Below are 17,916 nucleotides of genomic sequence, written 5' to 3' on the forward strand. Positions count from 1 at the left end.
GGAGGAGGAGCCGCGCTCCGCCGAGCGGGCCCGTAGTCCCGGCGCGGAGGGGAAGGGGCCGGCTGCGGCGGCGGCCAATGCGAAACTGGCTGGTGCTGCTGTGCCCCTGTGCGCTCGGGGTCGCGCTGCACCTCTGGTTGCTGATCAGCTGCCCCGGCGGCCCCGGGAGGCAGCCGGCAGGTAGGGCAGGGGCTGCCCGGGGCTCGGAGCCGCTCCCGTGGAGGGACTGGGGCTGAGCGGGGCGGGGAGCCGGGAGCCGGGGCCGGCCGTTGAAAGGCTGCCGGCGGCGGCGAGGGACCGCGGCTGCTTCCAGCGCGCGGTGCCGACCGACAGGCAGCGCGTCCCGCTGCGTGCCCATCCGGGCCGGGCGGCCCCCGCCAGCTGGTCCTGCGGGGCGGCCTGTAACAGCTCCGAGGGGGCGAAGAGCTTCTTACAGGGTTGGGTGTGAGCCGGCGCGAGTGAAACCAGAGCCTTAAGGGCTGCGTTGCGTTCTTCATTGTGCGACCTGCGGTTTTCAGGCCGTAGGTCTGCACGACGGGTAGAAATAAGCGTCTGCTGAGGGAGAAACTTCTGTCAGACGCCCGTAGGTGCTGTCTGAGAGCGTTAAGAGATGTTCTTTTTATAGGGTGTCTGGGAAACGATCAGGAAATAACAGTGTATTTTGTCTTCAAGCTCTGTTGGGAGACCAGCAGCCCATTGGGTAACAGAGCCGTGCTTTGGGGCAGGTTCTGTATGCAGCAGTGCCGAGTCTGCAGGCCTCCAGTACTGCTGGGCAGTGCAGGTGTGGGGCGAGCAGGGTGGGAGCCGGGGTGCTCTGTGCTGCTGTGCCTGTGTTCCCCTCGTGGGGGTGGCACTAAGTTGTCACAGGAGTTGGCCGAGGTGCCTCTGGATGCTGTGGATCACCAGGACATTTGTCTTCCGTGGTGCTGCCCTTGTAAGCTCAGCGTGTGGGAGCTGGACGTGGCTGCGTGAAATCTCATGGTGATGTTTTGTGCTGAGATTTCTAAAGCAAACGCAGATGTTTCTCGGCTTGGGCCAAGGGAGAAGTTTTGCTCTTCTGGGATTCGCTGTTAGCTGTTGTGTTGGAGAGTGTGCCTGTTACCATGAAGCTACATTGCATTCAATAGTGCTAGAGTAACTAGAATTTTATTAGGATACTTTTTTGTTTTGTTTTTGTAGAAGGAGCATAAGCATGCGTTTAGTTTGTGCAAGGGTTGTTTGGTGGTAGTCTACTGAGTGATGTATCAGTGTGGAGGGAAGGAAAACTGATGCTTCTCATAAAAGGTGAATTTCCGTCGCTGGTAGAAAAATGCTCAGTGTGATCCATGTGCTCTCTGCAGGCCTGATTTTCGTGTTGCGTTTTAAGGAGGTCTCTGCCCTGACAATAAGAATAGATTTGACTATGGGGCAGCGTTTTATAGTAGCTGTGGCATAACAACACATTATTTGTGTATTCCCTGGTGTTCCATTTTCCTGTGTAGTGTCTCAACAGTTGCAAAAACAGCCCCAGCACCAATTGAAAGCAATAGAAGAGCAATTCTGGTTTTTGAGAAGGTTCATTCCCCTCTCGGTAACCATTGTGCATGCATACACACAGACGCAGAATGGAAACTTCTGTTAAAATCTGATGACCTGTTATAACAATGATTTACCTTGATGCAACTGACTCATGAACACAAGACTGGAAGAGACATCTCTGACTACCCATTCTGCTCACCCTTTCTAATAAGCAGCTCTTAATCTTCATGTTTAAATGGCAGCCATATGGTCTATATTTATCTAACAAAGGGTTGGGGCTGCTCTGTTTGGTCACTTGGATTCTAATTGCCTTAGGAAGGGCTGTTCCAGGAGCTTATGGTGCTCCTGCTTGTCCTGCTCCTTATTCTACTGCTGCTCTTTCAGTGGAAGAGCCTCCTTTAGTTAAACCTTCTTCCTGACTGCCCATGCGAAAGGCTGCAGCCTGCCTGCACGCTTTGGCCCAGTGTGGCATTTGGTTGTCCTCTGTGTTCATGATGACTTTCACCTCAGTGCTGCAGAAGACAGTATACTTCTTGTGCACCATACTCATTAACTGGAAAAAGTAAATAGGAACAGTCCCGAGATGAAAGGCACTGACTGTTGACGTGGTGTCTTGACTCCTGGCTCTCTGCTCCTTTTCTTCACCAGTGGATTGGACTGTAATTCATGCTTCTGAGCAAGGCGTGCAAGAAGGTGCCTTTGGGTTTAATTGAAGTCTGACTGGTTACAAACAGGTTCTATCCGAAGGAAGTTCGTGGGTAGGAAGCTTTGGTTAATTTTTGTAAAAATCTTAGATAGCAGCTAATTATAAAATGACCTCAGAAACTTGAGAAAGAACAGACAGACCTGCTTTTCACACTCCATGTGGATTCATTGCTAATTGTGGGTTTTAATTGATGGCGTGATTCCTTCTTGAGAAGGAAATAAGGGCCTTCGGTTACTGTACCTAATCAAATGCCCCACACGTTCAGTGTAACAAACTGCTTTGCTGATGGTAATGCCCTTTCAGACATAATTCCTGTTGTGTTTCTGAGGGTATGTGGCAGCTAAAATGTGGCCTTGTGGTTCTGCTTAAGTCAGTCTTTTACTAGTGAATATTAGAGCAGATTAAGAAACACCTTTTTTTTTTTTTTTTGGAGCTGCTTGTGTGCCATCTGTTGTCCTGTGGTTCAGCACGTACTTTTCCAGCACTGTCCTAATGGATCCACATACGGGGTTGGTTAGGCTGGCAGTTAGTGACTTACCTTACAGAATTGGGGCTGTGTCCTACATGAAGTGGCCTGTGCACGTGTCAGGTGAGAGAGCAGGGGGAGCTGAACCCACTGTTGGCTTTTTGACATGGAAATAACAAAAGGTAGAAAAATCCTCTGTGGTTATGAATAAAACTTTGCTTCATAAGGAGAAATTCTGCCAAAAAGAGATAATGCTAAGAAGAAATGTTCTTGGCATCTGTTAATCCTGTCTGTCAGGGAGCGGTACGTTGCTTGGTCATAGAGTTGTTTCATCTTTTGTAGGCATGTTAAGACTGATTAGACTGATGGTCTTGGAGATTGAAAGTGTCTGGCAGCAGGCAGGCTTGGTGTTGGCTCTAGCTATGTGGTTCTGCCTAAAATGCCTGTTGTTCCCTGCCTTGGTCTACAAGACTTACCACAACGTTGTTCTCCAGGGTTGGGCCATGCCAAACAAAAACAACTCCCTCACCTTTGGTGAGCACAAAATAATTGTCAATCCAATATTTGTCAACTGAATTGGGATTTTTTTTTTTTTTTGAGTCTTGCAATTGTTCTGTCTGATACATTGCAAACTCCTGATAAGCAACGTTAGAAATGCATTTTAATGCATTTTTGGCATTGGAGCAAGAGCCAAAGGGTGCCCAGCTGTGCCATAGCTGGGCAGCCAGGCTGCCAGGCTGAAGAAAGCTCTTCTAAATTGCCTTCTGACTAGGACAGCCACAAGGGAGCAGGCAGCCTTCTCTGGAGCCGGCTTTTGTACTCAGAGGTTGGTAATTACCCTTCAACAGGTAAAGGTGCTGCTCATCACTTTAGGTGTTGCAAAAAGGATTTGCTTTGTTCCTTTTGCCTCTACACTTCTGAGGCTTGGCATTACCATTCCTGGCTTTGCGTGGAATTGTGCGAGTGCTGTATGGTTAATGGTGTTCAGAGCACTGTCAGCCCGCTGGTATTGCGACTGCTGCTTTGCAGTGCTATAGGACCCTGCTGTTCTATTTCCTTAAAGGAATGATATTAATGTAAAACAAATAAATAAATCTTCTGCCTGCAGAGGTTTTCCTCATTGAATCTGTAAGTGCTTAAAAGCTTGCTTAAAGGCTTGTCTGTGTTAAGGAGTACCGTGCCCCTGCAGCAGCCAGGGTGTGTGCTCACCTTGTTGGTTTTTAGCTCTGGTCTAAAGTAGGTCTTGCAGTGAGGTCATGCATCTCTGCTTGCACAGAAACCTGTAATGCAGACGAGCTATAGCAGATTACTTTAAGTGAAGAAGATCAGAGGTGGGGGGAGAGCTGCTTTTGCTCTTTGGTTTGTTCTTTTTCTGTGTGTGTCAGCACTCTGTGAACACAAACCTTCTTTTATGTTCAGTTAATTCCTTCCTCCTTGTTTGTTTGGATCTTTCAGAAAGCAGCACAGAAGAGAAAGGCATTTAAAAGCAGGGATACATCTCCAAAGTCATAAGAATAGGCAAAGATAACACCTGGATTTGTGGGGGGTGTTCCTTTGGAGTCTTATGAAGTGGATTAGTTGAGAATATTCTTAACTTCTGAGCGGCCTACCTGGTTCTGTCCACTGATTTTTACACAAGTGGGTAGCTGCAGGGGTGGCAGGAGGCGCAGAGCCCAGCATTCTGCACAGCTCACTTCCTCCTGCAGTTGCCAGCAGAGGATTACTGCCTGATAGTGCAGTGAGGCATGCAGTGCTGGGCCTCTCTGGGCGAGAGCTCATGGAGAGTCTCTTCTTTGTCTGGTTCCATGAATCATGTAGGTACTGGGTCACTTTGGGGCCTGTGCTCCTGGTAAAACTTGGCTGAAAACATTGGGCAGATTTAGTAGTTGCTTGGGGACTCATCAACAGAGATATGTGCAACAAGATCACGTTTACTTTGTTTATTGACAAAATCAAGCTAAATGATCTCTCAATCTTTTCATGTCCTTGTAATGGTAGTAAATATAATTAACAGCTTAACTTGACATTTTGTTGAGAGTCAGTCTCTCAGGAAGGAGAGATGCTTGTTAATATTTGTAGTGTGGGAAGTAATGCTTCTGGAGCTGTTGGCTGTGGCTGAGGCGGTTCAAATCGTTGTAGGGCCAGCAGGCCGCCTGGCAGCAGCGACCTCTTCCCACAGTCACCTCATCAGGAGGCACTTCTTCATCTTCAGCCTCGTCTTCTAAGGGCACATCTTTGTGCTGTGTGGACTTACTCCACTCCTCCTGCGTCCCTCCCTGACTTTGATCCTTTGGTAGCTCTCAGTCATGCTTGACAGACAGGTGGAGGTCACAAAGACTGACATTTTCCCCAAGTTTCACGACAGCCATTGGCTGAGAGTCCTGTGACAGCTTATGGCAGGTCACACTGAGGTGAACTCTGCGCCGATAGAGATACCTGTTTGGTCAGACATCAGAGAATTGTGTGGAAGCCTGTCCTTACAAATACCCCAGCCTAAGGAAAGCTGCTGAAAGAGCTTATTAGGCCTGTGGCACAAGATTCTGGCAGGCTGGGCTTCTGTCATTCTTAGTGCTGACAGAAGTACTCATTATGGTTGCTGTGTAGAACGAAACGGATCTCAGTGGCTGGGAAGCAGGCTGCCTCCATTCACGTCTTTGCTGTGGGATAAAGGGCTTAAGCAAAACGGCAGTGAAAGCAACTTGTGCCTGATGCTGGGAGAGTGTGGGGTAGGCATGGCACGTTTGGCTGCTTACATTTTACTGAGAAGTCCTTGGCTGCTTGAAGCATCTGCCATGCAGCTCTAAGATGGGAAGAACTCAAAAGCAAGGCAACTAATGGGAGTGTGGCCTGTTAGCTGGAAAGGCTTTCCCTCCTGTGTCCCTTCAGTTGGGGGCACTTTTGGGATTTATCAAGGAACGTGATACATAATTTTCCTGTCGTTGTTCTGTTGGTTTTTCTTTTTGTGTATGGTTTTTCACAGTTAGCAGGCCTGTAACCACATCCCTGTAAAGCACTTTCTCTGTGAAGCAAATGGAAGTGTGAGTAGCACAGGGTGGGAGAGACGTGCACTGGATCACGCAGAGAGCCGATAGCATAGCTGACTTTAGGCTTCTGCTCACCTTCCTTCTCCATCTTCCACAAAAAAAAGCAACATTTGCAGGTTTTCCTTTGTTTTGTAACTGGAAATTGTAATGGCTTGGTTATCTGGCACAATCAGTGCGAGGTAAGAGCGATATGGTAGATGTATATTTTTTTAAGCCTGTTATTAGCACTTCACATTTTGGCCTAAGAATGCACAAAAATAGAAGATACGATAATTCGCTTTGGTCCCCAGTGTCAAGTATTGAAGGCTTGTATAAATACTTAGTTATTATTGAGTTGGAGGTCAGCATTGTTTTCTTGTGACTGCTGCTGCAGGTCATATACATGCACATGTATGAATTGTAGGTATAAGGAATAATAGCCTCATCTTTTTTTCCCACCTCTCTGCCTTTGTCTTGCTCTTTTTTGGTAGTACCAATTCAGAGAGAAACATCTGAATCTGTTTTCCCGAAAGCTTAGCAAGTGTTGTTAGTACTTCTCAGCAGAAAGTAGAAACCTGTGCTAACAAGTAAGGAGCTAATTCATCAAGGTTTTGAAAAATTAAGGTTTCTTGTGGCCTTGTTTTTTCTTTCTTCTTTCTTTTCCATTCTCAGTGATGTTAAGAGTAAAACAGCATAGCCCCAGGGACAGAAAAGGACATCTTCTGACTATGGGCTGCTGTAACACTACCTTACAAAGCCGGGAAACTGCCTGAAACAGGAGAAAGAGCCGTCTGTTCTCAGTGCAGTAGGGTACTGATTCTGAAGCATCTGTTACACTGATGTTGTTCCCACGTGAATGGTTTATAGGAAAAAGCTTCACTCATTTTAAAATGTAAACTGAATAAAAATACGTATTTTTCGATTCAAGTAGCTTATTTTTTTTTTTAATTGATTGATGCCGACTTTTGGTATTCTAAATCAGGTCATCCCATAGACATCTGTGCATAGTTTCATTTTTCTTAAATTTTGATTTAATGAAATTGCTCTGCTTTGAGTTAAGTCATATTTTAAAAACTCAATCTGTACCAACGATGTCTAATGTGCACTCAGCAAACGCGTTTGTCCTCCTGTGAGAGGACACACTGATTTGTGCTGGGAGGCTTGCAACTAAGGCTGTTGAGAGAATAATCACAGCAGTGTGTGAGAAAGAGCTATGAGACCTTAGAGGAATTTGTTGTAGTGTTGTAATCTTAGAGACATGTGACTGTATGATGTATCTCTGTTGTGGCGTCGTGGCAGATCTTGGTTTTTCAGTGGCCTTTGAAGACTTGCTGGAGTTCCAGGCACTCAGTATTTAGCAGCCTACTGGAAGGCTAAAACTGTGTTCAGATTGAGTGATGTGTTTCATTCACAAGTTTCTCTGGGTGTTTTATAGGGCAACCAGTTTGGATTTAGCTCCACCAGCGCACAAATAGTATTCCTGAACCTTGCCACCCATTCAGCCTGCCATTTCTATAAGAGGTATAGCAATTGACTGTAGTGAAAAGCTGATGCTGAAGAATGGGAATAATGGATTACTGCTTGGGTTTTAATTCCTTTTGAGTGTAAGCTGATGTAAACTTCTCTTAATATGTTAATGCTCAGCTTAAGTTACTGATAAACTTGCCAGCACGGGTTTGTTTAAATAATATGGAACTTAAACCATTTTTTTCCCCTTGAAAATCACTATTTGCATGCTCAGAACAGAAATATTTAGTGGGAAATAGACTGAGAAAGGTTTACCTGTGGAAGCACCACAGTCTACGTGCCCTTGTGCTGTCCTAGGAATCAGTAGCAAAGCACTGTTTTATTTGGCTGTGGGATTCAGGAGTCAGGCGCAAGCCATTATGAACAGACCCTAAAGCAAAAAAGTATTCTTCTCAAGTCTCTGGATGTTGATTGAGCTACTTCCATGGCTGTTCTCAGGCTCCAAGTTGCAGCTTCTCAGGTTTTGTGATCTCTAAATTAAACCAGCACGAGCTAAGCAGTGGATTACAAGTGTGAGCTGTGATGCCCAGCGACTGACTGTGCAGGGATGTCACACCCTGGGTGAAGGCACAGGGTGCTGTCCAGCTTCGAGCGGCTGGAAGCAACAGGCCTTGGTGTGTTAGAGTGAAGTGGTGAAGCTGAGGGGTCCAGCAACCTTAAGGAGAAACAAAGGGAAAAGTGGCATGTTTCTGAATCTGACGGGCTTGGTTTAAATATTTCTTTTCTAGGTAGAATCATGGTGAATTGTAACAGCAAATGCCTGGTATCAGCAACATCAGGCGCCCAGGCCTTAGGATAAGCTGTGCTGCAAGAAGTACCTGCTAGCAAGCAGGAGGCTTGGGCTCCCATGAGACTGGCAGAGTGCACAGTAGGACTTGTACCTTACCTACAGGATTTCTGACTTGCTTTGTTCATTCCAGAAGCGTTTTCACAGTTTGCTAGGAAAGGTTTTGGCGTGCTGAAAATGTTTTCCTGCTTCTGAACCAAGAACGCAACAGTAATTTTACCTCTTGTTTTTAGTGTTTCAAGTACCCAGTACTCTTCTTTTGATGTGCATTTTAATTACTGCTTCCAGCTCAGAATTGTGCATATAATGTATCTGTTCTTACTTTATATTTCTAGGTCCTCTGGCCTTCTTTCCTCAGTGGAAGCTGAAACATTATGATGTTGTTGTAGGTGTTTTGTCAGCTCGCCACAATCATGAACTGCGCAGTGTTATAAGGAACACTTGGTTCCAGCACTTGAAACAACACCCAACACTGAGCCAACGGTAATCTCCAGTGTTTTGAACTTTTGGGGCTGTGAGGAGAAAATAATATTATGCATAAATCTCTTGATGTAATAATTTTTTTAAAGGATTTCCATTTTTTTTCTTTTTTTTCCCCTTCATTTTGAGCATCTTACATGCCGATCATTTTAAAATCTGCTTAGTGCTGTATAAAAACACTGCTTGTTCCATACTGGAACTGTTTTATACAGGTAATTTTAATTGTACAGCTGTACACAGAAACTTTTGATGGTTCAACTGCCCGCTGCTGTTCGTTTTTACAATTAATTGCTGTTGTTTGTTAGTGGTGTATCAGACTTCCCTTTTTTTGCATTGCAGTGTATGCTTTGTATGGTATGCAGCTTGAGGTGCCTAGTAACCCAGAATACTTGAAAACAAGCACAGTTGTCTTTGGTGAGAGCACCACGAAACGTTTTTTTAACAGCTTCAACTGTAAAGTTTAGGTGTGTTTCCCACTGAGCCAAGTGTACCAAATAGTTGTGTGAGTGAGCAGCAGAACCCTTCCTGACTGCTTGTGCAGACCTGTCAGTCTGCAGATCAGACAGTTTCTACTGAGAAAGTTCTGCAGTTCATTCCTGGAATCACTGTCAAGTTCATAGGCTTCCCCTCTAGGTACCTGCCTTATATTGAAAGCTATTTGCTGTTCACAGATTTGGTGTCAGTGTGCAGTACGGAGCAAAGCATAGCTGCTTTGGTCATCTGAAAATGTGACCTTTCAGAGCTGAGATGGAATTTGAGGAGGATATTTATCTGCTAAGTAAAAAACTGGGTGAAGGTGGATGCTCTTTCTGGCTGTACTACTTATTGTCTCCTGACTCCCACTGTCATGATTGGGGCTGAAAACAATCCTCATCCTGGTGGCCAGTATTCCTGTGCCCTCGTGTAAAAGGCTGATGTGTGTTTGGAGCTGAGCCCCCACACAGGGATTCTTACGGTTGCTCTACGCAGAGACCCTCATTGTTGATCTTAAGGGGTTTTAAATCTTAATCCTGAGGAATACTGGCCACCGTGATGAAATGAGTTTATTGAAGGTAAAGGGAGGAGGGAAAAGAACTGGTGTTAATAAAACCAAATTATTTTAGTGTCCTTGTGAAGTTTATAATAGGTGCACGTGGTTGTGCTGTGCCAGTGGAGGACAGAGAAGACCCCTACTCCTGCAAACTTCTGAACATCAGTAATCCAGGTATAAAAGTTAACTTCTAAAAATTCTATGATCTGAACTAGAAATAATCACCTTTTATGAGAATAACTTCAGGTGCTTAACTGAGGTGGATAGTCCTTAAATGAATGTCACCTAGAATTTGCTGTCCTGGCAGTCACATAACCTTCCTGCCAAGTGCAGGCATGGAAAGGAGAGGTCTTGAGGGTATGAAGAGGAGGCTGTTGGATCTTAATGAATTTGCATTTTCTTGTATCAAGGAATGGTCTCTCCCATGTGATTTATTTTTACTATATGTTTTTGCTGTATCCCTGTGGGAAATCAAGTTGGAGAGAGCTTCAGTGACCCAGTCCAGTACCACATATGAGTGCAGACAGTAGCAAGGCAGGAATAGGAGTGTCATGCAGACTTCTCTGTTGGTGAAGTGAGTTCCAAGCAAGTCTGACGGATAGATTTTTCAAGGGCGAAGTGAAATGCTGCCTTACAAAAATACTTTAACTAAAATTATCAATTTCTTCCTGACATTTTTTTTTTAATTTAATTTTTGCTCTTTAATTATGAGGTATCTAAGAACTGCCTGGCTGTGGAGCCAGAGTAACTTTTGTAACCTTGGCATATGAATGGCAACAACCTCTGCTTAGCCAGTCTCCCAGGAATAAACATTGCCTCAGGGCATGGGGAAGGGCATAATGCTAAAACAGGCAGCCAAGTTAAGGGGAAATTTATGTCATTTTGGTATGTAATTATTTTAATATATTAATATACAGACGTGATCAAATAGCATTTTTATCTTCACCCTGTGGATTTATTGTTTTTCTCTGTGGATGCATAAGCGTTGACTTGCTATTGCTGGTAACCTGCAGACTGCTGCATCACTCAGTTTCTCCTTACTGCAGTCTGCAGTCAGCTGTCTTTTTCTTCTCCTCCAGCGTTTGGTTATCCTTGTGCACTTGCCAGCCATGCAAGTTAATCAGCATGCTTTGCGTGTAACCAGTGTGCTTTGTGTATACGCAGTTCCAGAACTATGAAATCTTCTCACATTATCTCTGTCCTTTCTTTTTTCATCTAGTTTTGAATCAGGAAATTGAAGCATTCAGCCTCCCCGAGGACACACCTTCTGTGCTGTCTGAGGACAGAGTTGTCAGCGTGAACTTCCGTGTGCTTTATCCCATTGTTATCACCAGTCTTGGGGTCTTTTATGATGCCGATGGGGTGGGATTCCAGAGGAACATCACTGTCAAATTGTACCAGGCAGAACATGAGGTAGAGTATTGCACTTAGCTTTTACAAGCCAACTGAAGCATATTGTCTCTATTGCAAACTTATTTCTTACAGAAAGCAGCGTGCTGTGTTGGTGATTTAGAAGAGCAATACTTAAATGGCAAGCACAGGAATTATATTTTTCTTCAGTTGCATCATAAATTCTTATTTCACAGCTATATATATGCGGTACAGGTGAGAAAAAGAGAAGGAAATAAAAAGAATTTCATAAAGTGCTATGAGTTAACTTAAGTGCTTTTCAAATGAACACTAATAGCTGATTCCAAGATACACTTCTGGTTACATTTGAGATTCTAAAATATTAATAGGTATTAAGGATTAAAAAATAGTCTGTTCATATATGTAAAACACGTGCCTAGAAAGACATGTTGTCTTTGGGACAAAGAAATGCAGTGTATGTCTGTCATTTTTTCTTGTCTGTTTGGCAAGACTCTCTGACTTTTTTTTTCTTTGAAAGTGTTGCTTTCTACAGGTAACAAACTTCCCCCCAGTGCAATTCAAACAGTCATAATTCTCCCAAATCCCAAGCTCAGATGTGGGTATAACAGACTAATGTAGTGTCTGGAGGGGAAAAAAAATCGTGGAGCATAATCAGGAAGCACTTCTGCACTGTGCAAGTGACAGAGCACTGGCACAGGTTGCACAGAGAGGTGGTGGAATCTCCTTGGAGATCTCCAAAAGCCACCTGGACATGGCCCCAGGCACCCTGCTCTGTGTGTCCCTGCTGGAGCAGGGGGTGGAGCACATGGACCCAGAGGTCCCTGCTAACCTCAGCCATGCTGTGATCCTGTGGTGTTCACTGCATTTAATAGATTGTGTTTATCTCTCCTAATAATTTGGTGGGGCGATGTCAAGACTCCTGACAATAATACAGTAGAAAGAATTTTAAATTTAAGAAAATAATTAAAATTAAGTACAGAAAATATACTGAAGTATGGCTTTTATGATGAATAATGAGAACTAGTTTTATAATACAAAAGAAAAGGTATAATATAATCAGATTTATGTTTGCTAAATGTAGAATACTAAATGTTAACAGCCTAATAACTTGATCTGTGTTAGGATTTTACTTCCAGTGAAGGTGAAGAATTAGTATCATAGGAAAGCTTGGAGACTTTTCTAAAGATTGGAAATCGGGTGATGCAGTATCTTTATGTTGCTTTTTTACGACCTAAGAGCTGTTTGGTGGCCTATTTAATATAGTCCTAATTAAGTTTTAGGGGACAGCATCCTCTGTTGCAATAAATAGCAGGCAGCTATTTAAACGGGAAGATAGAAAGTCTGTTATCTGGGACACTGAGTCTTCCAGATGACGTGCTGCCTTGGCTAGATTCTGGTGGAGCTCACACTCTTGTTCCGTTGTTGCTTGCTTCCCCCTCCTCAGTCCAATGCTTGAATACCGTGGAGTCTCATAGTCTGTCTTGGGAAGACAATTTCCACTAGGCTTTATACAATCTGTAAGTCTGTTTCCATTGTAACTGAGATGATTGAGATTTGCCTAATCTCACAGCACTTGTACTGCATTTGTTGTTGTTCACAGGAAGCTCTCTTCAGTGCGCGCTTTAGCCCACCAAGCTGTGGAGTGCAAGTGAACAGACTGTGGTACAAGCCAGTGGAGCAGTTCATTTTGCCAGAGGTACGCATGGTGTCAGAAGTGCCTTCAGTTCTTTTAAGTCAGCCAGAGTGATTGACTAATAGAACTGGCCTATGCCTGAGGCAGAAAAGGGCAGGTGGAAACCTCTAGGATGCTAGTTGGGGTCCAGAATTTCTTTTTCACCAACTTGATTACCACCAGTTGTTAAAAAGGAAAATGTGAACAGCTGGGGAAGATGTTTCTGCTTCCAGTGTCTTGGACACAGCAGCGATGTGCTATGGCCGCAGTGACGGTGTTAGCCAAATAGTTATTAAGATGTGCTTACTTAGGTCTTCTGAAATTTCAGTAGCTGTGTTCCAGGCAGCACGGGCAAGGAAACTGTTCCATCACTGAACCACGCAGGAAAGCTTCAAGGTCTTTGGTAGAGTCGTCTTGTAAAGTATAAGCTGGAGGATGTGGCACAGTCTGGGCTGACGTTTGGGTTTTCACATAGTAAAGCTTGTTAACGTTCGTGGCTGTGCCCCTCAGAAATTTGGGGAAGATCTTTTATTCTGGGCAACAATGACAGCACTGGCATCCTCAGTTGTCCTGAAATACCATTAGCCAAGCTAGCAAGGCCAGGGTCTGAAGGGTTTGTTTGTTTTGCTTTGTTCTTATTGGCTTTGGGAGCTGCAATCCAAGATGGGTTTTGGTGTAGGACTGTAGTTGTGGCAGCCTGGGAAGGAACATTGACTGAACACAAAAGGAACAGAATATAGGAAGGAAGAAATCCTGATACTATTACAGTGAAAGGTTGGTGAATACACATAGACTCAGAATGAGCATTCCAGTTCAGTAGATCCTCCTGGGTCCAGGGTTTTTTCCTGATGGACCAGCAGTACCACTTTAAATATGTCAACTGCCGTTTTATGCTGCTTTTGTTCATTTAAGTATTCTTCTATACGATTGGGTCTTTGCTGCTATTTACGTAAGTTGTCTTTGGGTCTGGGTTGTTTTTTATGGCAGCAATAAAATGTTTTATGAAAGAATGCAATGAGAGAGAAAACTGAAGGGGAGGGGAAGACATTTGGGCCAGTTTAATCCCTGATTTATTCCCCTGGCTCTGCATAAATGACCGCATTTGGAAACCCGCTCCTCTGAAGAGGACTGCTGCTGATTAATTGGTTTGTCATCTTAATCAGGTTTTGGACTTTTTTTTTTAATGTTGCTTACTCAGTAATTTGCTAGTATAACAAGGAAGACTTACTCCTCCAAGTCTTTGTTCCGAGACACTAAAATTCGAGGCGGTTGTAATTTGGGTATAAATGACTGCATTTTTCATGAAAGGCAGATGGGAAGTATTTCATTTAGGAAGAGGATATTAGCATTCATTTATTTCTTTGTGTGGGCATCCTTAATCTGATATATGTCATGCGCTGAATGCTTACAGGATAACATGATGTTTCTAATGTAGATTAATATGGTTTATGCACAGCGTGTCGTCTTCTGTGATAGTTAAGATGCCGAAGCGTAAAAGATGATTCAGAAGAGATAGAACGCCCACGTGTTCCTACCTACTTCTTTAGCAGTAAATTTAGTGAACAGTTTAATTATCACAAGATGGTTTCTGAGACAATATCTATTCTCTGCCCTTGCACCTTCAAGAATTAATGGATTGTACAGACTGCTGAAGAGCTTCATTCATCTTCCAACTGAAGTGCTGCTCTTTCTCCTCATCTGGGGGAAAGGGAGAGAAATACAGCTTAGAAGAAGCATCTGGCAAGCCAGATTGCTGGAGGCTGAACTGATCGTTCCACTTTGCAGCGACTGATGGCACGGAAGAGCAGAAGCACCAGCAGATAACTAAAACTCACACGCGGGGCTCCTACAGCCGTGTCCTAGCAATGCATTTACGTTGACAAAAGGCCAAAGGCCGCTTGCATGAAAATGGAACTCTGTGCCATGTGTGTTCCATACCGCTGATGGGGAGTAGCTGGAGAGACAAAAAGGACAGTGCTGTTTAACATTAGGAAAGGAGTTTGGCAGGGCTGCGTTATGTCGGTACACCTGTTCGGTATTCACTGTAATTGCTGCTGTGTTCTGGCAACAACAAGGTTGGAATTTAAATGGGGAAAAACAGATGATGTAGTCTCAGGTGTGCCACTAATGCTTTGCTTTCAGCATTTTTGGGCCTCAGCTTCCATTAAACAGCTTAGAGTAAGAATAGCTGAGGGCTAAAGTAATTAGAAAATTTGCTTACAAGTCTCTCAACCTGGAAAGTAATGATAGTTTGCAGCTTTAGAAAGCCTTGCATTTTGGGTTCACTGGTAATAATGGATTAAGACTCCTGGTACATGTTTGAAGTCAGTAATACTGAACGGTAAGAATTTTAATGTTGTAACATTTCTGATTGCTGAACGGTGAAAGGACTGAGCAGCTTACTAAACAACAGCGGTTGTGTCTGTATATGAGGCATAGAAGTGGGATTAAAGCTCAGTCCCTACTTAAAAATGAAAATAAGTTAGAGTGGTAGATGACATCCTCTGCAAACATGGAAATTCAGTGCATGGATTTCACTGTGCATGGATGTTTATGGGTCCTGATACTAAGAAATGTCTTAGTGGCCCATTTGGTTTGATAACTGATGGGTAATTGAAGAAGTGAGGGAAAGATACTGAGCATGCAGATCAGGCTTGAATAAACACTGACCAGCTCTGCTATTAGATTATAAAGCTGGCATTATAAATAATAGATGTGAACCTTCTGAAATATGCAGCTGTAATTAACCTCTGAGACTGTTGCAGATGTCAAGACCTACTTCTGGAGAAAAGCAAAGAACTGAGCAGGGCTGTAAGCTGGACACGGGGGTTGGTCGGTAACTGGAGGGCTTCTGGAAAAGATGTACAAGGAAGCTGAAGTGGGATAAAGCTGGGAGGCTAGTACAATTAAACAGAAATGCATCTACAAGCAGTTGAAACGTTGTTTCTGTTCTGAGGCCCCTACTAGCTATCAGTGTTTTTCCTATGAAACTGGGAGAAACAAAACTGAATGAATTCATTATTTAGCCATCAGGAGTGTAATATCCCTGCAACCACTCCACACTACCTTGTGATTAAGGTGAGATGATTAAAAAAAAAAAAAGAAAGAAAAGAAAAGAAAGGAAAATATACTATTACTACCCCTCCTAGCTGTTCAGTGTACCTGTTCTTCTTAGCGGTCTTTGGGAAGTCTTACATAACATAGGTAGTAGTTAGACTGCTGGAGGGATGAGTTTCAAGTTGAGATAAAATGCTTTTAAATGCAATATATTTTTTAAAGGAATGCCATGAATTAAGAGTTAAAAATATTCTGTTTTGAAGAGATTCAGTTATTTTTCCCTCTCTTTTCCCTGCCTGCCAAGATGACACGCCAGAGTTCTGTGACTACAGTAGTTTGTGACAGCTTTGCCAGGATAAAGATGGCACTGTTTTCCTTTGAGTTTTGCTGATGTCATGCTCAAGGCTCTGATCTCTGGTTATGGCAGATAACTAAAAAGCAGCACTTATTTCCAAATCTGTTTTAACATGCGTCTTGCTGATGTTAAAAAGGCAAAGGCTTTTGCAATAGAGATTTCTGTTAAAAATTTAATGTTCCTAATGCACATTCATGATTAGTCCTAAAAGCATGGTTGTATTGCTGAGTTTCACAGATGTATTTTTCGGAGACTTTTTTTGAAGTATAAGTAAAACATTGATGCTGTGCTCAAGCTGTCCATTTTGTGAAGTTGACTGTTTTGAAATGAAAAAAAAAAAATCCACACACAACTGTTTAATTTTTTGAAGCCTTTGAATACCTGCGTAACCACCTCGTGCTCTCTTAACAGAGTTTTGAAGGCACCATTGTATGGGAGAGCCAGGATCTTCAGGGCCTTGTTTCAAGAAACCTTCACAAAGTGATGGTGAATGACGGAGGGGGTGTTTTCAGAGTCATTACAGTGAGTCAGCTTATCTTCTCTTCCACCACGTTTCCATTTCTCCTAGCACTCTCACAATGTAGCATTTTGCTTTCCTACATTTCTCTGTAAAACATTAATTCAATTGAGCTTCTGATGTCTTGGAGCAGAAGTATCTTTACCCAGGAAAAGAACAGGGGCGTAAAAGAAATGATGGTAGCATGGGACATGTTCTTGTGTTTTGTGTGAAGTAAACTTCACCCATTGTCTTTCAATAGGTGATGAAATAAGTATAATTGAGATGCCCAGTGCTACTGTGGTTTTGGATTCAAGATGCACTAGTTTTAAGTGAAACTTTCAAAAATGCCACACAGCTTTACAGTTCAAAACCTTAGTCTTTGTCTTTCATTATGCAGGCACCTAAACCAGAATTGTTTTCAACTTATTTCATTCTTAGTTTCCGAAAAACTTCACACCCTAAAATCAGTGGAAAGCAGATCAGAGATTAATTAATTTATTTGTTTCCATTATTGTGTCCTCAACAGGCAGGGGAAGGGCTGTTGCCACATGAACTCACGGAAGGTGTGGAGGGGATAGCAGGTGGTTTCATCTACACTATTCAGGGTAAGTCTGCAGACAGCATTGCATTTGATGTTATGATAACACAGGAACTTTAAGTTACTTTTCTGAGGTAAAATTAATGCTCGCTCTATTAACTTGATCAGCTTATTGTCTCTACTAAAAGAATTATTTCTTTTTAATGCCCAGCATCAATGTCCTGCTGTAGCTGCTTTGTTTGCCCTTTGTCACCTGCTCCAATTGACTTTAATCTCGTTGTCTTTGTATTAGCAGCAACAACATTTTTCAGTGGACAGTCTCTCTGTCCTTGTTTTCTGTTACCCAAACCCAAGTTTAAGAACACTGTGTGCAATGTAGTGCTCAGGAGATCTTTCCTTGGTAATGTTCATGTTTGCTCCCGTCCTGCTACTTTCAGAATTGTTATTAACTATCAAACAGCAGTTACCTAAGCTTAGCTTGTTCACTGCTGTTGTTTCACACCTATTTCAGCAGAACGTTTAGAGACTCTATAAGGGCCCTTTCCAATGTCCTAAGATTTTGACCACATAGTACTGTAATGTGTTCTTATCTGTCCATCGTAGCCAACACAGGCAATGACTTTCAGAGTGTTACTCCTGTCTTTTCGTAGCTAGATGTAGACATACAACCGGGCAGTCCTCTCATCTTGTCTTTTGTGTAGAAACATAAACTGAGGTATGCTACGATCCCATCCCCCCTGATGTTGGATAAGTTCCTCAGTACCACAAACTCTCTTCTTACCAAGAAGTTCAGTATTCTTGCAAGATCTTTTTAGTTTTTACTTGCAGTCAGGTATGTGGTGAAGTTCAGCGGGGGCCAACTATGCTACATCAAAACAGTGCCAGTT

At 43.2% G+C, this 17,916-nt stretch overlaps 1 protein-coding gene across 3 annotated transcripts in view; it reads left to right on the plus strand.

The window, feature by feature from the left end:
* Positions 1–17,916, plus strand: part of B3GALNT2 (beta-1,3-N-acetylgalactosaminyltransferase 2) — a 25,023-nt gene continuing 7,107 nt past the window's right edge. For 2 of the 3 annotated variants that reach the window (XM_040698273.2, XM_046939490.1), the window contains exons 1-7: positions 1–180; positions 8,363–8,510; positions 9,611–9,711; positions 10,757–10,950; positions 12,509–12,604; positions 16,404–16,514; positions 17,018–17,096. In XM_040698273.2, the coding sequence (XP_040554207.1) occupies positions 78–180; positions 8,363–8,510; positions 9,611–9,711; positions 10,757–10,950; positions 12,509–12,604; positions 16,404–16,514; positions 17,018–17,096 (832 nt within the window). In that variant the 5' untranslated portion in view covers positions 1–77. The remainder of the gene's footprint in view (positions 181–8,362; positions 8,511–9,610; positions 9,712–10,756; positions 10,951–12,508; positions 12,605–16,403; positions 16,515–17,017; positions 17,097–17,916) is intronic. The other variant, XM_040698274.2, reaches the window with a different exon arrangement.

The sequence above is a fragment of the Gallus gallus genome, chromosome 3 (assembly GCF_016699485.2).
Source record: "Gallus gallus isolate bGalGal1 chromosome 3, bGalGal1.mat.broiler.GRCg7b, whole genome shotgun sequence".
In the NCBI taxonomy this organism is placed as follows: domain Eukaryota; kingdom Metazoa; phylum Chordata; class Aves; order Galliformes; family Phasianidae; genus Gallus; species Gallus gallus.